The sequence below is a fragment of the Acipenser ruthenus genome, chromosome 3, assembly GCF_902713425.1.
Source record: "Acipenser ruthenus chromosome 3, fAciRut3.2 maternal haplotype, whole genome shotgun sequence".
Classification (NCBI taxonomy): Eukaryota; Metazoa; Chordata; class Actinopteri; order Acipenseriformes; family Acipenseridae; genus Acipenser; species Acipenser ruthenus.
In genome coordinates this window covers 24,928,002-24,953,373 of record NC_081191.1, presented here as the reverse complement: position 1 = coordinate 24,953,373, position 25,372 = coordinate 24,928,002, and the positions used below count along the sequence as shown (strand labels likewise).

Here is a 25,372-nt window from a genome sequence, read left to right as displayed (position 1 = left end):
ACAGAGATTACAATTAATAGAACCAATAAAATGTGTAACAAAATGCAAAAAAAAATAAATAAATAAATAAAAAATGAATGAATGCATAACTTACCCGTTCATCTTTCTGTAAAAAAGAAAAAGACAAAAGGTCAGGATTTCTATCCCACAATACAAGTGTAGTACAGTACTTTGTTTGATGCAAGTTTACTATCTGGCACATTTATTGCATGACACTCACAGTTCCTGGGATGTCACAGCAGGGTTCGTCTCCTGCTTTGTTGGGGTTGCTGTAAATCTGCAGTTGCTGAACATCAACCTGTGGGACAGAAAGTAATCTTGATTGATTTTGCTGTCAAAAGTACAAAAGCCTGATGTTCAAAATGCTTAGGATATAAGGTTGACCATATACTGCTTGGCACTCGTATTTGTTTTTTTTCTTTCTGATTTTTAGGACCCTTCTGGCCTTAAGACCAAGTGACACAAAAAGAAAAACAAGACTGTTGGAATGGAAGACAAAGCTGGGAAAATTCCTTTTAATGTTATTAAGTGTATGGATTAAAATGAAAACAACAGGTTCCTTAAAGTAATCAGGTGTTTTGGAATTTTGACAGGTTACTGCTACTTGTTTGATGTAATAGAAAAGAAGATCTCATTCTATTTCTCTGTACTGTCATAACTCATCTGTGGACTCAAACGTGTTCCTGTTGAGCTCTATGTTCATTGAACCCACATTCAGAATAATTACATTTTCACTAGCAACAAGGCATAGAAATCTCTGTTCAAAAGGGGAGATCATAGGTGGCACAGATTACTCCCACACCCGTGTAAGTTGCATGTTCTAAGCCATGTTTCAACCTGCACTGTGTGGTTTCATAACCATTCTATTTACTGACAACCATTCAAACAACCTGCTCATCAAGAACTGTTGCAGAGTCCGGTCAGATGAAACACATCTAAAGACTGAATGCTTTATAGAAAACAATATATCATCAACATCAGCGCCCCAGATAAGGTTTTGGATCTGGGAGTAACTTACCCATTTTAGAGAGAGTAAAATGTATTTTCAGGGGGTAAAATGCAACATTACCTTGAAGTCATGAGTAATCTCGATAAACACTGTACACTCTTTAATGGTAAAGGGGTATGCATTACAAAAGAGCCTTCCATTTTAACTGCAATGTTACTTTGAACTACTGTACATCTTGTTCTACAAGGTTCTTTATCGGCTCAGCATTTTTTTCGAGGTATCACACTGACTGCAAATTAATTATGTTACTTATATTTTAAAATTAAATTCTTAAACTCAGTGAGCATGTTAAAACTTCAATATAAAGCCATATAGATAAATAAAATAAGGACATGCATTAATAAGTTATTAAACAGTTTGTTTAATATTATAGACACCTTTTTTTAGCGGTTGCCTCTGACGATAGTTGTAGTTGGATTTGTTGCTGGACTGGGGTGTTTACGCTTCAACCTGTGCAGCTTCGAATTGTTCTTATTCTTACTGTAATTGGCTGCAAAGACAACAGGGCTAGCCAGAGATTGGACAATGTTTGTTGGGTTGGTTTTTCTTGTGTACAGTTGCCTAGTAATTTAAGACATTGTATTCTGGGAGATGTAGTTGTTAGTGGAAGTTTTAGGGGAGGTAGACAAGCTGTGCAGCAAAATTGCAATGCGTATTTTACACATTCAATTTAAATTTAGTGCGTATTTCTGATTTTTGAATCCGTAAAAACGGCAGTTACACAGCTTATCTGGACCGCTGATCAACATGATCATCACCTCAGTCAATCAGATTCACATTTGGCTCTGGTAGGTTCTAAATCACAGAGATGTACTAAAGAAAAGTAAAGAAAAGTACAATATTTTGTAGTCCGCACTTGTCAATCATGCCACCAGCCTACATCTCACACCAGAACATTTACACAAATGCTATGCCCTCAGGATGTTATCACACATGAATCAATATCATACCATAGACTAATAAGCATGGTAGCTACAGTACTCACAGGAAGGGTTACAGCATCCCTACTTCTTGTGGCTAAAGATGTCAAGCCATCAGTTCTGATGGATCCGTACTGACTGAATGGGGCGCTGCCAACCTGCTGGCAATCCACATACAGGGTGAGCTGGTTCCTCTGAGCGCTGAGCGAGAGCTTGTGCCACTCGCCGTCGAAGAGGCGGCCTATGTTTTCAAAAGTGGTGACCTTCTCCTCCCCAGCAGCGGCCGCGTTGAAGACATTGACAGCGCCAATCTCCCCGTAGAGCCGCAGGTGGAACTGGTCTCCACCTTGCTGGTCCTTCACATCCACCAGGTTCCACACCTCCTGTGGAGTGTCCTCCAGCATCCGAAACGTGGAAACCACTGAGAACTCCTGAGGGAATCCATGCGGCTGAACCAGTCTGCGCAAAGAGAGAAAAGCAACACACGTTCCAGGTGCTACCTGGGAGCTACGGGGGCACAAGAACTGCTTTTTTATAGCATGTGCATTCAGGCACTTGTCAACATGCTCATTTCCACTATGCATAATCAATGCAAGTTCTGTATTAGTGTTCATAGTCCAGAAACACAATATTGATGTATGGAGGGTGGACAATAGGAAAGGGATCAAGAGTCAAAAATTGGGAACACCTTTCCCTATTATGTTGGATATTTGCATATGACCATCACCTGCACCTCCTGGGATACCTATTTTCCATTTAAAATGTATATATTGGGGCATTATTTCAATACAGTATTTGGGGATTTATAACGTTTTAAATACACATCTCTGAACAGGAGCAGTGAAGTTAAATGTAATCAGATTACTTATTCAAAATGTAATCAGATTACTTATTCGAAGTCAGATTACTTATGATTTATTACTATATATATAACACTGTTCATGCAAATTGAAAACCTGTCTCATTCTCCAGTTTGGAAATTCTCAATTGGTTAGGGAGATACACATTTTATTTTCAATGTCGCTAGCAACATGATAAAATGTATTTGTCTATATTGTAATGTTTAGTCTAAATGGCATTGTTACCAGTTTATGACTAAACCGCAGTATCTCACTTCACAGACAAGGCTGAAAGAGATTTTGATAACCATGTAAAATACTGTACCCTGAATGCCATACCTTGTTTCCCGTCTAACCTGCACTTTTGGTCCAAGGCGATAAGCACTTATGTCCTGCTGGGTTCCTGGCACAATATTCACTCCCACAGCACTGGGTACCCTCATCTCCGCAAGAACATCCGTCCCTGTAAGGAGGGATCAAACAAACCAATGAATATCTAGTTTTTGGTCAGGTTTCACATTTTCAGACTCTGACCTGCCCTCTTTGAACTTGCTTCAGTGCTCTGGACTAGTCATGTGAGCTGTTTAATCGAGTCAAAAACTATAAACTATAAACTATATAACTTGTTGAAGTTTTACATACAATCTGCAAACCAATGTGCCTCACACTCTGCATTAGGTGTTTAGATGACTGCATTTCTGATGATGCCACTTACTATCACAATTGCCATCATATTACACCGAGAATGGCAACTCAAACTATAACAGATATAATGAAGTACATGTAGTTAACATGTACATGTAGCTTTAGGACCTGGATTGAGGTTTAATTTGTTCAAATAAAGAATTAAGAACATGTCAGGAAAGGCCACAGTTGTCCATTCCTGTCTTACACAATCAGTCACCTATAATTCCCAGATGCATGTAAACCGACCAGTCTTGTCATCTTTGATGGCTGCCTTTCCTTAAAGAGTAAGTAACGGGGTTCTGAAAAATATAGCGTTACACGTCCCCCCGTGTTGCTACAACTATTTCAATAACGTACCTGTAATTTTTCTTTTCAACATCCTGAACACTTTTCACACTTATAACTTTAAAGTCTATTTTAAAGTTTTCAAAGCTCTTTTCAAAATTTCCGCTCTAGTGCACTGATAATGTAAGGATTATTGCCCATATTGTCAAATAGGTAACAGTGATAACAATCCAGGATGTGGTACAGAACAGAAAAGCCAGAGAACTAGTTGTTTTTGTTTTGTTTTAAATTGCTCTTCCTGCAAGGACCCCCAATGCACTAGAGCAGACATTTTGAAAAGAGCTTTGAAACAGACTTTAAACTTAGAAATGTAAAAAGTTGTCAGGATGTTAACAATGAAAAGGTACGTTATTTAAACAGTTGTAACAACACGTGGGGACGTCTAACACAATATTTTTTCGGAACACTGCTACTTACTCTTTAAAGTAAGCACATAATCTTTTCTTCTTTCAATAACATCAAGATTGCAGCATAGATTTCCAAATAAATTGTCTTACAATACTTCTAAAATATGGGAACAGAATAGAATAAATTAATTATATATATATATATATATATATATATATTTGCAATAAGGCCCGACAGGGTGTCCGTATACATCGAATATACAGATGCCTCGGGGCGTTGTGCGGCACAAGACAAAGTTGAGTGCCTCCAACCCCCGAGAAGTCTGTATATTCAAATATCCTTACGCCAATAAAGTAGTCCCATGTATAACTTTGAACTACACACTAAGTTAAGTTGAGTAAATTAATTTAATTAAAATATGTAAAAGAAAGTACATCTTTATTTTTTATAATGTGCACATTGCCATTGAAATAATACACCAGGGGGTGGAGTTCACAGTTACTCAGTGCAGACACACTGTTTGAGCAAAATTTAACTTGAACTGCTATTTGGCATCCTTTGTTTTGTAGTTAATTCACTGGGGTAAAGTAAGTCCTACACAACTTATTCTTTACTCCTGGGATAGTTTTCTATTTTAACGTGTTACATATTGTAAGGTCTTGTTGTAAAATAAAGGCACACTGCCTGCGTTCTGAGAAATATAATGGCTTTTATTACTTTTTGAAAACGAATTACTATCCGAACAAATATTTAAATTATGAGCGAATATCCAAACATGTTCGTCCCTTCACGTAAATATGGACTGGAGAGGAGGACTATAATGCAAAATGATGGCCCAGAAGGAAGACTATTGTTACTGACAGGAGGCTATAATGCCCAAAGCTGCAGGCTGGAGGCATTGCACCCTTGAGTCTGCAGTACATATTTAATATATAAATCAGTCAAGGAAATAAGTGAGGCAAGGTTGGATAGTAAAAATTACTTTATATATTTTATTTAAATATAGCTGATACAGCATAAGTAAATAAATAAATAACAGAAAATGTTTTTGAAGTTCATACTGCATAGTCATCAAAGTTTTTTGGCGTACAGCTCTCCATCTGGCTTGACTGCTGCATAATCCAGTTCATATCCTGGCCGTCATATTTGTTTACACTGTCGAGTTGAATTTGTTTGAATTTCAGAAAGTCAGAAAACAGTGACATTTTAGTGTTTGGGGCATCTTTTTTGTAATATGTTTTGCAATTCATTTTCTGTTAAGTCACAGAATTGCTATTCAGCAGTTTTTTCACATTCAGACATTTTCTCTTGTGGTGAGGAGTGCAGTGGAGAGGCTGTTCCTTTGAAAAGGGGTGGGACTGATAGTGATGTGATCCAATCACATGATAGGGGGAGACTCTTACCCGGTGGTGTAAGGATATTAGGGCTATAGTTCAACCTATATTTGCTCCTATGATGAGGTTTTAACCAATCACAGGCCAGAATTTCCAACCTATATATATATATATATATATATATATATATATATATATATATATATATATATATATATATATATATGCAGAGCTGGAAGAGTTGAAAAGTAATATTATCACATGACTTGAATGGAATGAGGAAAGGTGTTAATCCCAAACAAGCTCAGATTTAGAGGCACATGATAACTCAGTAATGGAGGCGATGAATAGAGGGGGTTACAGTGAGTTTGTTTACTGTATGTGGGGGACAGTATCATCCTGGGAAAACCCCAAACTGACCATTACAAATCATAATAAAAACCACCAAAAACAATCACCTCAACAAACAATATATTTGTTTAAAAAAAAAACAAAAAAAAAAAAACACATTTTACAAGTTAATGTAAGCAGTGTTTGGCATTGGTCAGTGCAAGTGATGTTGAGTCACAGGACTCATGCACTATTTGAGTTATTTCACCCTTCACTACAAATCCTAAAATAAGTCATTCATTATATAATTATTTAAAAGTGTCTATACATTTTAGGATGGACTGAGTAGTTAAGATTTTTGCAATGTACAGTTTTAACAAATAAAACTATTACTGACTGCCATGGGATGTACATAATGCATACAGTACATGAAACAATGGAAAACAAAGAAAAAAAACTTTCGAAGTGATTAAACTTGTGGTTTAAAGAAAACACTAAACTATACCTTTGTATGTCTTCTGAGTTGTTTATACATTAACATATTGTTTAATATAGTTTGAAAATGTTAACAATAGACATTATAAAAACGTACTCATTATGCCACAAACATTATATCATCATTTAGTCTGTCTGAATTAATCCCAAACATATATAGCCAAATTCTACTACACTAAACCTTAACTTCTCTATTGTCAATACAACTGTCAAAATGGTAAAGAAATCTATAATCTATTTCAATTTGATAGCATTTTTCAGCACCAGTGAGTGAATGTTTGCATTAATCATCACCTATTTTTTTTAGGAGTAATCCGGGGATAACCACAGTGATTGATGCAATCTTGGGTGATTACAAAGTGCTGTAAAATGCTTTAAGAAATCCAACTGTGGCATAGGTTAAGTTAATCAAATTGACGCCTTGGTCTGCAGAGTACCAAGGTATACACGTGTGATAAAGAATATTCTGAAAAAGAGCACACGCAACAGTGCCCACTGCTGTTCATCTTTTACAGTAGTATGAGTATGGAATAAATGTAGGGTTTTTGATAACTGTATGCATTTGTTATGAGGGAGAACTGGCCTAGACAGCAGTCTATCTTTATATCACTGAAAAACAATTAAATAAGAATTATACAACAGTACCTGAGCCCATAGGGATCTCATAGAAGCATTTACCAAACTTACCAAGGGTCATTTTGCCATTTGAGATTTCATATATGAAATATTTATGTTTCATATATTTCAGATGGTATGGTAGAAATATCTAGATAGACTGATGTTCTTGTTTAAGTTTGAAAGTATACTATATATAGGGTGGAGGAGTAGATAAAGATTTCTTATCTGATTAATATCCTATTATGTATATTCTCTATTATTCTCTTTTGTTGCTTCAGTTTAGAACATAAATTACCAGGCTTACTACCTAATGTGTTTGACAGATTTTTCTTTCTCTTCCGAATTTCTATTTATTGATTTATTGATTTATTTATTTTAACTAACTCAAAGTTGCCAAAGTTGCAGAAGGGGCAGGAATTCAAGTTTGATCTCTTAGTGGTCATTTCTAAAACCAAATCATGTCATAAAAACAGATTTCAGAATCAAGGGCATTAGTAAGTCTGAGTTAATAGTGTGGAGACTACTTCTCATGAAGCAACAGTATTTGCACAGTTTTAGATCTAGAAGCACCTAACTGAAAACCTACCATAGTATCAGCCTTTATACAAGTTTAACAGATATGCTGTTTTACCCACCATGAGTGAAACTGACAACAGTAAATATATACGTTTTATAATATTTACAGCATACACAAGTCAGGGATTCAGTTTGTATATGAATAATGTGTCTTGTGTGGGACAGCCTATTTAAACTAAAGGGATTTTTAAACTTTGTATATAATTTACCATGTACAGTTAATCTGGCGAATGTATTAAGAAAAAATAACTTCCCTATGAACTGACAAAAACATTTTAAACAAATACCTTCATCATCATAGACTTCAGGGGCAGGGAAGTAGTCATCATATGGCTCGGGGGTGGTTGTTGGGTAGCGGTACGGCACTCTAGTAGTCATGGTGGTGACCTCTTTAGCAGCAACATAGGACTCTGTGGTGGTGGTGTAGGGGTAATCCTCTTCAGTGATCATTGTAACCAGTGGAGTGGTTTGGCGATAGGGGTAGCCAGAAGCTGTGTGCTCTTCATAACCAGGTGTGGGCTCCACAGGATACTCATCTGAAAGAGTTTGTTACATGGTAAAACCATCAGGGTTAGTATGAGGGATTGGTCAGGAATATGTGCTGGTCTGCATTTCTATATTCAATTCAAATTAAAACGGACAACGCCTTTCTATGAAATGTCTTTACTAAGTTTCATAACACAGCAGTTCTTTAGATATGTGTAAATGTGTCGTATGCACTGGTGCCTTCACTAACCCTGTTGCCACGGACTGGCATTCTGTGCATATCGCTGACAACGAGTTGCTGGAATTGTAAGGTTCTTGCAAAGCAAAGCTAAATACATGGTATATATACACACTTAGGATGCAGTTGACCCCATGAGATAGTACTGTAGAGAATGGTTACCAATAAGAATTCTTTTTTTATGCATAGGTGTACTGAAATCAAGTTACAAGGTGTTTTTTTTCAAACTAGTGAATCTGAGATCTGCCTATAAATAGACAATTCACATCAAGTATGAATCAGACAGATTTGCTACCTGGATGGGGGTATCCTGATGGCTCTCCATTTAAGTCTTCTACCGCTGATCCTTCATTGGCATGGGAATCGTAATCTCCTTCATCAACAAGATAGATAATTAAGCATAAACTTCACATATCATGATGAAACAATCAAATGAATTAATTGACATTAAAAATAAAGTATGTTGCACACATCAGTCTCTTCCATTATAAACGAATGAGGAAAGTTTCACTCACCTGAATGGTTTCCAGAATAATCCTGTCCATAGGACTGAAGAGACTGCAGAGCAACAAGGGCCCAGACAATCAGCCACAGCCTGACTCCTCGCCTTGATGAAGATGAAACCTACAATTTACAATTATAACAAGATCTATCAGCTCAGTAGTTATACATATTTGGCAACTGTTCTGTTACAATAGAGTAGCATACCCCCAATGTCAACCAAGTGTCATAACATGCTTTCAAACAGCCCTACGTTATTGATCCTCATATTCACAACAGCATCTACCATATTCTGCACTTGTATTTTTCTATTACCGTTTTCACACTGGCACTTTAGAGTGGTGTTGAGTTTGAACTGAAGCAAGACTCACACCTTGTTTCGTTCACACTTACCTTAATGCATCATTGAGTGCGACTGACTACTGGACTAACTAATCCACATCTGGGGGTAGTTTCAAGCCTGTATGAATTACTACCAGAGTCATTTGACCCTGCATCAGCACGTGTAAACAAAACCACATTAAAAAAAAATGTGACCTACATTTTTGATTCTGCATGTGTTATAACCACAAAAATGTGCTTTACACAGAACTGCACTGCAGTCAACTCCAGCTTTAGTGTGTCTACACTGAAGAAAAATAAAACGTCTTCAAATCTGGGATTCGTTTTTAGTGTGAACAGAACAGGGTGCAAAGCCGCATTAACTACTCCAGGATCTGACTACCAGAATCAACAGATTAATTTTGCTCAAGTGTGAAAACTGTATAATGTGTGTGGAGTAGTGGTTAGGGCTCTGGACTCTTGACCGGAGGGTCGTGGGTGTAAGTCGCCCTGGATAAGGGCGTCTGCTAAGAAATAAATAATAATAATAACAATATTGCTTGGTTTCACATAGCACTAATCTTGGAATATCTTACTTTTACCTAATTAGAGGCCTACTTAACCAGCTATAAATCACTAACCGATTTCCTAATCGAATATAGTAATAATCAACAATAATGGATGCATTGAGAACATCCTATTCAAAAGCAAGAAGAAAAAAGGTGTGCACTCTTAACACAATTCTTCAAATACAACTGAAGTCAAGGCTGGCTGCATGAATTATTTAATATTCACTGAATGCGTATTTGTATAAACATGGGTCAAGCATGGCAAAACTGCAAAAATACAGTGGTACGCTTTTATAAGAGAAAACACTGCTGTACAGCCTCTAGTGCTGCTGCCTTCTCCCAGGTATCACATCACAAGGTTTATGATTCAAACAAAGTCTTGAATTTATATCAGCTGCTTAAGCATATAATGCAATTGTACTGTATGTAAATATTACACACAATATACAGAATGCAATTTGCAGGCTATGCACACATATTCACTGATGTATTGTGTAATTATTTCAATAGGCGGTAGGTTGTGGAGCCTGTTGGAAATGCTTTCCATTAATAATACAAAATGTAATTTTAAATATATTTGATTAAAAATAACAACATCCCATGAATGTATTAATGTATACAGATATTTATCACTACACAATACTTGCTACCTGAATACACGCCACCTGTTAACGTCAGCATTACTTTATTTAATGTGTGTGCTAAACCAGTGGTATTCAATCATATTACTCAACAGGCCACTTACAGGGATTTATAACAGGTGTCAGTGATCTACTATCTCGAAAATGATCTATTCACTTTCTATTGAAATAAACACGCACAATAATATTATAAACATCCTATTATATTATTGTGTTCATTTCAACGTACCACACTGTCCATTTGTACCATAGTTGACACTGCATCTTTTAAAACAATAATGAGGCTGTGGTTAAAGAAAAGGGCTTGTAACCAGGAGGTCTCCAGTTCAAATCCCGGCTAAGCCACGGACTCACTATGTGACACTGAGCAGTCACTTAACCTTCTTGTGACCTGTCTATCTGGTGAGGTGTTGTTGTAAGTGACTCTGCATATTTCACACACCCTAGTCTCTATAAGTCACCTTGGATAAAGGTGTCTACTAAATAAATAAAAAGATAATGATAATAATAATAAATGAGGTGTAGTATGTTTATACACACAGGTGGTTGAAATAGTAGTTGTTCAAAGTGATTGCTCCACATTAGGAATAAAGGACATCAAGTATGACAATTTATAGAATAATGGTAAAATGTGTTTATCATACTACTGTAAACCTTCTTTTATTTGACTGCCATTATTGTTGCTAGATCAATTTAGTCGCTTACTTAAATGCATGCTAATTGTATACATGCTTACTGTTTATCCTTCATCACTTAAATGAATGCTGTCTTGTTATTTCAAAACTGCAAAAAAAAGGGCAGCATATATAAATTGGAAAATGTAGCAATGTACGCATTAGGTCACTGAATACTTGTAAAGAAATAAAATAGTTTCAATGCTTTGACTATAGTGTGAAGTGTTTTTACAAAGAGTGGTTCTGCTGCATCTCTTGTCTGACAAATCATTTAGAAAGAAACATTTTCTCATGAAGGCTGAACATTCCACACTCACAGCAAACTTCCATGTGTGTGCCCTGTTTTCCTGGGATATCATAATTTCAGCAGAAGCGGACATGTCAGTATCGACCAGTTTACTCACTCCTGACTGTGAAAAACAGATAAGTGCAAAACGTACTCTTCTGAAAATACCTTTCCAGAGGTAAGACAGTAAGGTCTGTCATGACATCTTTCTCAAGTACTTGTTAAACTGAGGCCCCGATTCTAGTTGTGCCTGCCAGTTCATCTTTGGTTGGAAAGGTCTTTCTTTCATTAAAAATGTTAAGCTATTCATCAATAATACTAAAGAAACTAGTTCTTAAATATTGGAAAGGGGAAAGGGACCAGATTTCTCAGATTGGGAACATCTTACTCTTCGTAGTGCTTGTCGTAGACTGAACAGCTTTTTAAAAATATGGAATTTTAAGACCTTCTTATTCTATGTCAGTTATTTGAACCACATGTCAAATTATCTCACAAACATTAATACAATTATGTTTTTGTTACTGGTGTGCACTTTTTGTAATCAATCATAAATTATATTTGAAAAATTGTAATAAAAATCATTGACAAAAAAGGGAATTAATTTATTTTAGTTATGCAATTAAGTTGAGTTTACCAACCATTCAACAACAAATAAAACCTACATGCAACTGCATAATTAATCAAACTATTTAAAATAATCAGTCATATTAAATTAAAATAGCAGCTGACTCTGTAGCAAGAACCCAGCAATTGAAGATTGTTGAAAATATTATAAAAATAGAATGAGACACTATTAAGTCTCTCATCTGAGTTGTTTAAACACTTTAAATTAATTTGTTTCATATAATTAAAGTTACTATATATATATATATATATATATATATATATATATATATATATATATATATATATATACACACACACACACACACATATATATGGCATTATGGAGCAAATGGGACCCACGACCCTACCGTGTTGTAACCGATTCCGCACTATAATGAGGCGCACTGTTTTTGTGTATATATATATATATATATATATATATATATATATATATATATATATATATATATATATATATATATATAAAGTTGATGATCCCCCAACTCATTTTCACAAACATACTTGTACAGTGCAAGACATATTATCAGGGATCACCTTTATATGAAGAGAAAATTTGACCTTGATGCACAAATTGGATGGCGTCCATCAGCTCCAATCATTGGGGCCCCTAGGCCTCAAGGGACTTGAGGGTGTGCAAGACATCCCACTGCACAGGGATTGCTGCATTAGTTGACTAATCAGTACATATGTCAAATCATTTTAGAATTACTAAGTATGTCATTGTTATTTAAAATGTAAATGTAGAATATCTGACCACAAAGTTATTCTGTGATATTTATAAATATATAATCTTAAATATGCACACACAAAAAATAAATAAAGAGGATTCTGAAAAGTAACTTCTAATAGTACTTTTAAATTTCTCTAGAAAATGTGACAACACATTTAGGTAATTATATAAGTTGTTTGGACTTGGGGCTTGGTGTATTTTAAGATTCTTAATACCAGGACCTGGAAAAGGCAGCAGGATTTAATGAGTTTAATCTGTTGTTGAGGCATCATTAGGCTTCTTTTGGGAAGCCAACTGACATTGATTTCACACAGGCATTTGTTTTGTCATTAACGTGCTTAATGAGTCATACACTGCACAGCACCCTTGTTCGTGTAGTTTTCAAATAAACGACAAAGAAAGATATCAATACCTAGGAAGAATTACCTTTGATATTCTATTAATTTTGAGACTCTATATTAAGTAACTACTGTCATGGATCTTTCTTTATCAAAACACTCAATGCTGTACTGAGTAGAACAGTGAAAATAACACTCAAGATGCTGCGTTGTTTACTTTAGCTTTTAGGTATCTGTCTCTACCAGTTACAACAGTAGCCACTTTCACAATCAAACCTCAAGTAAACTTTAATGTTGACAAGGCAGGGGAAGAGTAGGGGTTAAAGGGTTGTAAGACGAGCACAAAAATGCCACATAATGTAGATTTACTATTATAAAATTCACAAGATCCTTTGGGTAGTACTTAAAACACAAATATATACTAGTTAACAGGTGATTTTAAGCATAGAAACTCTCAACTCATTCCAATATTGCTATTCTCGTACACTTATCCAAACTAGTGCCTGGTTACAGTAAATACGTCATCTATGTTTTCAGTACATGCAAGTCTCAATTTGGTTGCAGACATTCCCTGCTCAGTTTAATTTTGTATTTAACATGCTTTAAACAAATAAAAAAAGAGGGTACATTGTCTTACCTTTGCATTTGAAGCTGCCATGATTTCAGTGTGCTAAAGTCTATCTCAGTGTACACAAGTACAGACACTTGTCCCAGGTAGTACTCAATTTTACTGAGTTCTTTAGACTTTTTTCATTATTATATCATCCAGTGTGATTTTAGTCCCCCTGGTCAGCCTAGTGAACTAGCTACCTGGTGCTTCAAGGCAGGATTTCATCTGCCTCAGTTTGTCAGGCTGATCTCAGAGGGCCACGGGCAGACATTTACTCTCCCCAGCCTGGTGAGAAATACCTGACCCTCTTAAGTGCAAATATCCAGATCGCCCTTCATCCTCAAACACACCCCTGATGTATGAATAATCTGCGACGTGGCATTTCTGTTCTCCTTTAAAAGGGGACCAATTGTCTCAAAGTTCTGATCATATACAGAGGTATTTTTATTATTATTTTCTAAACTGAATTTTAAATCTGATTTTAATTTGTACGATTTTTATTTTTTTACCAGTTTAGTTTAGGCTTACATCATATCTTGCTATTCTTTAAGGGTAAGAATGCATTCATTTTAGAACAAAAAGAAATACAATTCTGTAAAACCAATACATTCTTAAACACTCTTAGAAGAAAATCAATCCATATTCATACATCGGGTCTGTTGCGTGGAGTTATTTTTGCTGGAACTCTTTGGAGGTTTGCAGTTTGGAAAGAGTTAAATAAAGTATTTTAAATGTATTGGATACCATTTTATATACATTAAACATTTCGTGATTACTATTAAAGAAACTAACAGTAAGGTTTATATTTTAATTACATAAACTTTTTTTGTTTTGTTTTTTGTATCCGACACTGTATAACCAATTGAATAGAAAGAAAGCTTTAAGAACATAAGAACATAAGAAAGTTTACAAACGAGAGGAGGCCATTCAGCCCATCTTGCTCGTTTGGTTGTTAGTAGCTTACGGATCCCAGAATCTCATCAAGCAGCTTCTTGAAGGATCCCAGGGTGTCAGCTTCAACCACATTACTGGGGAGTTGGTTCTAGACCCTCACAATTCTCTGTGTAAGAAGGTGCCCCCTTTTTCTGTTCTGAATGGCCCTTTATCTATTCTCTATTTGTGACCCCTGGTCCTTGTTTCTTTTTTCAGGTCAAAAAAGTCCCTTGGGTCGACACTGGGGCAGTTTACAAGCAAAAACTGAAAAGCGTGACAACAGACTCGCGCTTTTATGGTCATGACAGTTCTGCTTCCACGTTTACATGAGAGTTTATTTTAGAGAGAGAATTTAGTCGTCCAAATGCAAACGACCTCATTAATAATAAAATAATGGGAAGGTTTATTTAAAAATCACCAAACGCGCTGAAAAGAGATGCTGCGCGATGAAGGATATCGTTCAAATAATGCACAGGGGTTTACATGAGGCTTTACGCGCTAGGCAGAGATGAAGAGAAGGTTACCCCCCATCTGTCTAGAATGCAAAGGGCTTGCAGTTAAAACGGTTCATGCTGCCAAGAAGAAGAAGATAATAATAGTTATTACTATTATTGTTTAGAATTAGTTGTTCTAGAAATGGTAGAAGTAGCATGTGTACAAAAACCGACAGCACTCACCAATTCCCATTACTGCTTTTCTTATGCTTCTTAGGCTAATGATGTCCTTTCACACACCCATATATATTAGTCTTAGCCAACTGCAAAACTGTTAATGTGCTAAACAAAAGGATTATGCGTTCAATAATCACAAATATGCGTTAATGTGGAACAAATATATTAAAAACAACTCATGATGTGTTGGTTTCAAACACAGGTACTTTGTTGAAATATTAAAATTAATTATGCAGAAAATGTGGAAACTTACACAAACACTGTTAATATAATAAATACATAATTTGTGTGTATTTGCTAATTAGTTATAAGGGTATATAAAATCATAGGCCTACTTACAACGTAGTTGTGACAAAGATGGATGGATGGAGAAGACGCAGACAAACACTGGCTAGATTAAGTCTTGTATGGGAAGAACTCCTTCAGTCCCATGCAATGGGTTTGCAGGAAAGGAATCGTATTGTGCGCAGAAATTCGGCGTGCAACACAACCACCTCTTGGTGCTGTTGATCAGACAATGCTCCTGGATCAGCAGCTACAGCGTTCAAACCAACTTTAATTTAAAGAAGAACAGTTGTGAATTGCTTCACAGCTTTTGTTTTACATGTGAATCCTAAGAATAATATGTGAAAAACAAAACATATGCGCACACACTTAGCCCGACATGCGTAAAATGGCTTGATATCCCCAACTATTTGTTTTTTCACAAATTATTCTTAGGCTTCACATGTAAAACAGAAGCTGTGAAACAATTCACAATTGGTCTTCTTCACATTAAAGTTGGTTTGGACGCTCTAGCTACTGTGGTTGAGGAGATAGAGCCCTTTTACGCGTGGCTGAGGCTAAGTGTGCGAATGTGCGGTATGTTATTATTTTCCATAAATTATTCTTAGGATTCACATGTAAAACAGAGACCGTGAAACAATCCACAATTGGTCTCCTTTAAATTAAAGTTGGTTTGAGCACTCTAGCTTCTGTGGTTGGCGAGATACAGCCATTTTCATTCATGTTGGGTTAGCTTGAGTCGAAACGAATATCAAACGTCAAGCTAACTTTACCGAGGTAGCATATTTTAATTTAGAAAAGTAAATGATGGCTGGCGCAGTTACCATATTGTATTTATGGGGCTGGTATTTCACAGGACGTCTGGAATGATGAGGATTCCAGCAAATGGTCTGATGCCACTGCCACTGGCCGGTCACCCATTATTGGGACCTCGAGCTTTGACCGCAGGACTGCAGGCGTTTTCTCTCCTGCAGGTACAGATATTTCAGTTTCTTGAATTTATCTTGTACCTGCAGGAGCGTTCTATTTATACCAAGTTCAATCAGAGCACCGGTAATACTGGTGAAAATGGTGGCATTTATTTTTGGCGAGGTCGATCCAGTTCATCCATAACCCCCAGGTCCGCAATAATTTGGAGGGGGGAACGAGTTTCCTCATCCATCCAGCGTGCTGTCAGGAGGGGTGGAAGCTTGAAACATCCTGCGGGAAAAGCTATTATTCGTAGAATTATTATTATTATGATAATAATGCTGGTTAGGACGATCTAGTAGTTCTCATGTATCGTTCATAATACACTGAAATTAATAAATAATGGTATAAATCAACATCTCTATATGCAATTTATATATAATTTAGCCGCGACCCTCATCAGGAGAAGCGGATTGATAATAATGGATGGATGGATATTTAACTGATTTGTATTAGTAAGACTGGGATAAGGAAAATCTAACTTACGGTACAGAGGAGGACAGAAAGACCGTATCCCAGAGATGAGCGTTCTTTTACATAGGGGAAGTGGAGGAGGTATCGTGTTATTTCATGAAAGTCTATCGTTAAGTATTTTGCACGACTGTGGAGTTTGTTGCTTTGGGACTAATTAGGCCAATTAGCACGCACTTTATCGTGCTTTACCAAAGTGTAATGACACTTAAGTCACACACTTTTTTTGCCGTGCACTTTTGGAACGAGCACAATCATGCGTCATTTGCGTGTGACATGTCATGAATGCACTGTAGTACCGTGATTAAAACTTTCATGTAAACACCGCCATTGTCTATACCTTTTAGGATTTTGAATGTTTGAATCACATCACTGCGTAGTCTTCTTTGTTCAAGACTGAACAGATTCAATTATTTTAGCCTGTCTGCATACGACATGCCTTTTAAACCCAGGATAATTCTGGTCGCTCTTCTATGCTCTCTTTCTAGAGCAGCAATATCCTTTTTGTAACGAGGTGACCAGAACTGAACACAATATTATAGGTGAGGTCTTACTAATGCATTGTAAAGTTTTAACATTACTTCCCTTGATTTAAATTCAACACTTCTTACAATACATCCGAGCATCTTGTTGGCCTTTTTTATAGCTTCCCCACATTGTCTAGATGAAGACATTGCTGAGTCAACATAAACTCCTAGGTCTTTTTCATAGATCCCTTCTTCAATTTCAGTATCTCCCATATGATATTTATAATGCACATTTTTATTGCCTGCGTACAATACTTTACACTTTTCTCTATTAAATGTCATTTGCCATGTGTCTGCCCAGTTCTGAATGCTGTCTTGATCATTTTGAATGACCTTTGCTGATGCAACAGTGTTTGCCACTCCTCCTATTTTTGTGTCATCTGCAAATTTAACAAGTTTGCTTACTATACCAGAATCTAAATCATTAATGTAGATTAGGAATAGCAGAGGACCTAACACTGATCCCTGTGGTACACCACTGGTTACCTCGCTTCATTTTGAGGTTTCTCCTCTAATAAGTACTTTCTGTTTTCTACATGTTAACCACTCCCTAATCCACGTGCATGCATTTCCTTGAATCCCTACTGCGTTCAATTTGAGAATGAATCTTTGATGCGGGACTTTGTCAAAAGCTTTCTGGAAATCTAAATAAACCATGTCGTATGCTTTGCAATTATCCATTGTCGATGTTGTATCCTCAAAAAAATCAAGCTGGTTAGTTAGACACGATCTCCCTTTCCTAAAACCATGATGACTGTCTCCCAGGATATTGTTACCATATGGGTAATTTTTGTTGTGGAAATTCTAATAAAAGGAAGAGAGACTGCGAGTTCCAAACACACAGGCCTTTATTTCTTAAGTTTGCAAACTGAAAACACTCTCAACACACAGGGTGCTAGATAATCATCAAGCAGTGTTTCTACATACAGAGTTAGATCAGTTTCTTATATACCTTAAAACTGTCAGCAAGGCAGAGGGTTAGCCAATGATGATTTAGATATTAGCATATAAGAAAAAACAACTTATAACTATGCATACGTGGCATATAGCTAAGCAAGCAGATAACAGGATGGGTAGTTTGGGTATCTGTGCAAAAAGACACGTCTGGCTCATCCTGTTATCTTCACAGCCACAGCTGCAGTGTAGGCATCTTGCGGTTCCTTGTTTCAACTTTATCTTAGGCAAAGCATACAAGGTAATGCGAGCAAAGTTATAGGAGTGCAAAATGCCAGTACATTATGTCGAGCCAATTCTATTTTCTGTAACATTTCTATTACATTTTCCATTTTAGATCTTCTTATAGTTTCCATAAGTTTACATATAATAGAAGTCAGGCTTATTGGTCTGTAGTTACCTGGTTCAGTTTTGTCTCCCTTTTTGTGGATCGGTATTGCGTTTGCAATTTTCCAGTCTGTCGGTACAACCCATGCGTCAAGAGACTGTTGCATGATCTTGGTCAGCGGTTTGTAATTTGGATAGGAACAGGTCGACATGTGGGGCATGTTGTCCGTGTCCTCCTTTGTAAAAACCTGTGAAAAGTAATTTTGCCATTTGTGTCTCTTAGACATTTAACCTCCTCTTTGAATGTTCTCTTGCTGTTATAATATTGGAAAAACATTTTGGAATTAGTTTTAGCCCCCTTAGCAGTACTGATTTCTATCTCTCTCTTGGCCTTTCTAACTTCCTTTGAGATAGGGGCTGGAGTTAAAAATCATCATTATTATTATTATTATTATTATTATTATTATTATTATTATTATTATTATTATTATTATATTTATTTATTTTTAAATGACATACAGTAGGACTTTTGATACTGGGAAGTGGGAACCAGAATGCATTTCAGTGGATTACAAACACCTTTTAGGTCCCAAGGTATGACTCATAGATGACAATCCTCACATTCATTTAACACAAGGATGGAGGAGATTATGGCTTGACCCAAGTTAGATGTAGTAGGTCAGAGAAAATGTAAAGGAGATGACTGCTATAGATTATCTCCCTCTACTAAATTAGCCTTAAGATCATTCTCTTGGTCTTAGAAGACATTCAAAGTATGTACCCAACAAAGGTAGAGACTGTTCCCTATTCCCACATAAGGTAACCTATATTTGATGTCTAGAGGACATTTCATATTATAATTTGTAATATCCATTCAAGTTTAGTGTACTATATCATCCCAAATAGATAGGGTTGGTGCTAACATGTAGACAGTGGCATTGTTGTTTCTTCTTACTTTATATTTTAGCTGTTGTAAAATCAAATTTTTACTGAGGGCATGTGATAAGCAGATTCCATACCAACGAGAAACCTAGAGCTACACTGGCACATTCCTGTGTAGGTGGCAGACTCAAAACTCCAATGAACTGTCATATTCAAGAATATTTAATGGTATAGGGACTTTTTAATATTTATACAGCAGCACAAAAAAGTTACCATAGTAAAATGTATTTAATTTTTTTTGTTAAAGGTTTCACACAAAATGTGTTTTAAAATAAAAAAATTAATAAAATGAAAAAAAAACGTTTGTATTTTCATATGCTATCCTATTGTAGCGACCCAGGCACTGTTCTGTGTCTGCTGGACTTTTATGTTGTCCCGTTTGTTTGTCAGGTCTGTCTTGTCCTGTGGATGTGTTGCATGTGGTGTAAGGGTACAACCACGATAGAATGGGGAAAGGAGCAGGAATAGACCCGGCTGGTTAGTCTGAGTGGAGTGGGAGGGGCAGCTGAGTGGGGGGGTAAAAATACCGCCTGCGCGGGAATGAGAGAGAGAGAGAGCTGCAGGTTCAAGTGGTGAGTGGACGAATGCACTGAGACGTGACAATTAGAGTGAAAGAGGGCCTGCGAGAGAGTGTGTGAGAACGAAGCCTGGGAGGGATGTAGAACTAGAGTCTGAGAAAGAGAGGGGGAGCGAGTGACTGAATAAGGGAAAGTGGGAGTCAGGGAGTAGGAAAGATAGGGTCCTGTGTGGGTAGCAGCTGTCCAGGACCGGTGCATATTCTGCCTGGACTTCCTTCGCTATACAGGGGGACAGCTGGACCACCAGACTGGGTCATTGCAGCTGCAAGGGGGCCCGACCATGGCACTAGCCTACCCAAGGGAACCGGCCTCCCTCCCTGGCTGGCTGAGCCGCAGGCCGGGATCTCACCATCACCCCGATCACACCCTCCTCCGAGCTGGGGGTCCTTGTCCCACCCCCGAGCTCCAACTCAACACCAGTGACCGGCTCCGCTGTACCCCAGATCGGACCGGGGGAACGCAGCCCTTCCCCTGGTCACCTCGCAATCCTGCCTGGCGCTGCTAACAGCCGTCATGCCGCCGCTGGGAAACGCGGCTGCCCGACGCTGTCAACGCCGCCAAGGCCAACAGTCCTCCTGCGGCCCCAACTTGGCCCGGGGAAACTGGGCTCTCCCTCGGGCCGCCTGGCAACACTGCCCGACGCCGTCAACACCGCCGCTGGAGGACGCGGCTGCCCAACACCGTCAACACCGCTGCTGAAAGACACGGCTGCCCGACGCCGTCAACACCTGCCTGACGCCATCGACCCCGCCGCTGGAGGACACAGCTACCCAAGGCCATCAATACTGCCGCTGGAGGATGCAGTTACCCGACATCGTCAACACCGCCGCTGGAGGACGCGGCTACCAGACGCCGTCAACACTGCTGCTGGAGGATGCGGCTCCCCGACGATGTCGACACCGCCGCTGGAAGACGCGGCTCCCCGACGCCGTCAACACCGCCGCTGGAGGACGCAACTACCCAACGCCGTCAACACTGCCGCTGGAGGATGCAGTTACCCGACGCCATCAACACTGCCGCTGGAGGACGCGGCTCCCCGACGCCATCAACACTGCCGCTGGAGGACGCGGCTCCCCGACGCCGTCAACACTGCCGCTGGAGGATGCAGTTACCCGACGCCATCAACACCGCCGCTGGAAGACGCGGCTCCCCGACGCCGTCAACACTGCCGCTGGAAGACGCGGCACCGTTCTGTGTCAGCTGGACTTTTACGTTGTCCCGTTTGTTTGTATGGTCTGTCTTGTTCTGTGGATGTGTTGCATGTAATGTAAGGGTACAACCACGCCACATAGAATGGGGAAAGGAGCAGGGATAGACCCGGTTGGTTAGTCTGAGTGGAGTGGGTGGGAGCAGCTGAGTGGGGGAGTATAATTACCGCCTGCGCGGGAATGAGAGGAGGGAGCGGCAGATTCGAGTGGTGAAAATGCCTTTTTGTTTTGGTTGTATGCACGCTATTTTGGCTAAGAGACGCTGCAGAATCCTGATCCAGACAAGAAGTTCGGAGAGTGGGGGTGTGTGGCGTTTTGGAGTGTCAATGGTGAGCAGAAGACAGTGTAGCTCTCGCTGTGGCATTGCTGTTTAGGGGATAGACACAGGATTAACTTATCTTCCTCCCAAAGCAAATAAACTTCAATATACGCCTCCCTCAAATACCGTAAAAAAAACGCAATAAAAAATTGCGCCTTTCGAAAACCATAGTACTTCTTATTACCGCCGCTCTTGAATAAGCGTCGCCGCTGTTTTTAGCAATTTAAAATAAATGCTGTGGCATTAATTCAAAATTAATATGGCATTGAGGCGGAAGGAGTAAAAAAAAAAACAAACAAACCAAAAAAAACACTAGTATCAACAGGAGAATGTGTAGCAGTGGAACGTTCCATCTAAATTCACTGTTTGGAAAAATTACGACATTGTTGTATTCAGCGATAATAAAGGTTAATGTGGCTTTATACAATGCAAATCTTGCATACGATAACTGAAATATGACGGCAAATTCATCTCTGCAGCAGCACACTGAAAACGGATGTATTCGTCCTGTTGTTGGGCCAAGTCAGTCGTACATTTGTCCAAAATTATTTTATGGTAACAAAGTTTTAAAGAAGTCTGTTGTTGTCTTCTTTTAAATCATGCAATGTTGAATTATTAGGAAAGGAAGTAATGAGATCTGATTAACTGAGAGTAATTTTTTTTCTTTATTTAAGTTTTAACTGGAAATCGGGAATAGACTCTACACAGAAGGTATTTAGTTTCAATAACGTATGTTTGGAATTATGATACTTGTGGAGATGGTCGGGTCATGTATGCAAATATTTCAAAGGTCTCAAGCTCGTTTCGGGTTCGGATTTGTTTGGTCGGGTTTAGATCGGGTTTTAAATTTAAGCCCGAGCAGACCTCTAATCAGAAGTAATGCACAAGTTTTCTACAGTGGTATATCTTTTTCCTCAAAGTAATCCTATTTAGAGTTAATGTATACCGCTTTATATTAAATATTTTTTTGATACAGTAATTTTACTTCAGCAGAATATTTTACAGCGAAGAACAAGTTAATTTTCTTCTTTTGTGGTCCCTGTGTCTTTCATCAGGAGAATTTTTTTTTTTTTTTTTTTTTTTTTTAAGGAAATAACAAACTTTCAAAATATAGATATAGGAGTTTATAGATATTGTTGGAAGGATATATGCTTTCTCTATATTTTCAAACCCTTGACATTTGCATCTTGGCTACATACCTCTTCTTCCTGGAATCCCGATCCCGGCTTTTCTTCAGTCTGTGCCGTGAACGCTCTGCATCTTTTGAGCTCCCATGCGACTGACGGGACTCCACTGAGGCTGACCTCCTGTCATCTGATTTTCCGTCTGTGAAAATAAATAAATAAATAAATAAATAAATAAATACATACTGCATAAGGAGCACGTTACTTAGGCTCACTGCTCAACAGATTTTATCACATGCTGGGGGCCAGAGCTGTATGGTGGACCATACCCATTTTCTTGTTCATCAAGGAGATATTCTGTGACTACCTGTTGGTCCATTCAGATAAGAATACAAGCAATCCTGGAATTAATGGTATGGTACCAATGGAGAAGAATAATAGTCCACATTTCTTATGAATACAAAAAAGGATGTGGTACTCTTGGCCATGGCTTCCTTACATGTCTGCCTATGCACGCGGCATACTGTTATTATTATTATTATTATTATTATTATTATTTTCTTTGCAGACGCCCTTACCCAGGGCGACTTACAGTTGTATACAAAATAAAATACATAAAGAATTACAGTGCAATTAAGACAAGATACAAAATACAATGACTTTAGTTCTAATACTATCCAACTGCAGGGACTGAAACTCATCATACCTCTGTGATGCAGTGCGGGACGGGCTGCCTTCCCTGCTGCGTCCTCGTGCCATGTGGGGTGTCTCGTCCTCGAGCTGCCACAGCCTGGCCAGCTCCCCTGAGGCCACATCAATCACCTCTCGAATAACCTGCAATCAGAATAGGCAATTGTACTCGAGTCCTTGCTATCCGACGGCAATTTAAAAGAAAACACAAGAGTACCATCTGTATATGTCAGGATTAAGATGTAGATAGATGCCAACTGAGTTAACTATTTATTTGTTAATTTAAGTTTGAGACTTATTTTGGTGTAAATGTTTGTTACAGTTTATCCATTAATAGAGGTTACCCAAGTTCACAAATGTAGGCCATGTATGTACTCTGCTGTGCAAGGACCATTCCCTATCCTCAGCATTTCACAAATGTTACCACATGGTGGTAAAAATGCAAAGACAAATACCCTTATTGTCACTTTAAGGCAAGTTTCAAGGGCTTTCCACCAAAACATAAATAATTGACTTGCCAAGGATGAGCAATCCCTGTTGGTCCACTTGAGTTGGACTGACCGTGTGTAAGCTACAGTGAAAAAAAAAACAAAGGGAGCAGTGAAGTTCTTGTCTGCAGGCAGATTTACAAAAGACTCCAATCATTTTAAGACTAAAACACTCCTGTAGACTGAATCATAACCAAATAAACAAGCGTTGCTGTAACCGTCAAGTAATCAATATCAGACTAACAGCAAAGACTTGTTTGATGTTCAAACTTAGATGTTATTAACACTGCCATCAATACTGTCTGCTAAGTGCTGAGTATGCACAAAATAATGATATGTCAGCCTAATTGGATAATTCTGGTTAGAATTTATAAATACATTATTTAGTTTAATTGTTAAACCTTACCTCTGTGTAAGACTTTTTTGTAATATGAACATTTTTGGATCTGTAGGACTGACGCCTCCTTATAGTCCCTCATTTCTGCAAGAACCTCAATATGTGATTTTGAACAATTCTGGTCCTCATCTACAGCAAAACAGATTTAAACACTGAGTATGAACAGGTTCTGTGCAAAATGACTGGGCAATGGTCAAAAGACAGTCAGAAAGAGAAAAAGAACAGACCCAAGGAGTGGGTTTTTTCTAGCAAAAACATTTCTTAATTTATTTCTGAGTAGGCATTTTCTTTTTTCTCCTTTAAATAGTGTTCCTTAAATAATTAGCAAGAACATAAACAAGGAGTTCCTTGCACTTACCTACTACTTTGATCTTATTGGCTAAATCCACGTACAAATCGTCATTTTCTGTAGACTCTATCTTAGATTTCTGCCGGCTGGTCTCTGCAATCACATGATTGTAAATGGCAAGTCGATCTGCCAAGGTCAGGTCACAGATTGCATGCTTGTGATTCTCTGGCACTTCCACAGGAGCTGAAGAATACTCACCACAGTACACAAACAAGTTCTTCATACATGTACTGAACAGAAAGCATTGGGGAAAGGAGATACATGGAGATGTGTATAGTTCAGTTAAATAAATTGACCTTAATAGTGGTGGATATAAATGCTGACTCTTTTTAGATTATACTACATTAAAGTATTAATTTACACCCTCTCTGCATTGTTTTTATTTTTATACTCTCATTATCTCTGTTCTTAATCATCATATTTTACTGCTTCAGCAGGGTAGTTGGCATGTTTAATAAAGACCCCCATTTCCATATTTTATCTTTGGGGTTAATTCAGAACATGCATAATAGAATAATAAAGAGATATGAAATATGCAAAAAAAGTGGGTATAAAGTATTTCTATAATATTCATTAAGGTAATTATAACTTGTAACAGTACAGCAAGAACTTAAAAAA

At 37.9% G+C, this 25,372-nt stretch overlaps 1 protein-coding gene across 1 annotated transcript; it reads right to left on the bottom strand.

Annotated features, from left to right (window-relative positions):
• Positions 1-13: 13 nt before the first annotated feature.
• On the bottom strand, positions 14-25,372 carry LOC117394483 (uncharacterized). The gene is made up of 12 exons (XM_059020768.1): positions 24,764-25,372; positions 24,415-24,534; positions 24,039-24,091; positions 23,485-23,664; positions 22,906-23,013; positions 8,741-8,849; positions 8,521-8,598; positions 7,789-8,037; positions 3,108-3,231; positions 1,995-2,388; positions 221-298; positions 14-106 (listed from the first exon to the last, which is right to left on the bottom strand). Exons 1-12 carry the CDS (start codon positions 24,975-24,977, stop codon positions 14-16), a joined length of 1,800 nt encoding a protein of 599 aa, XP_058876751.1. The 5' UTR covers positions 24,978-25,372.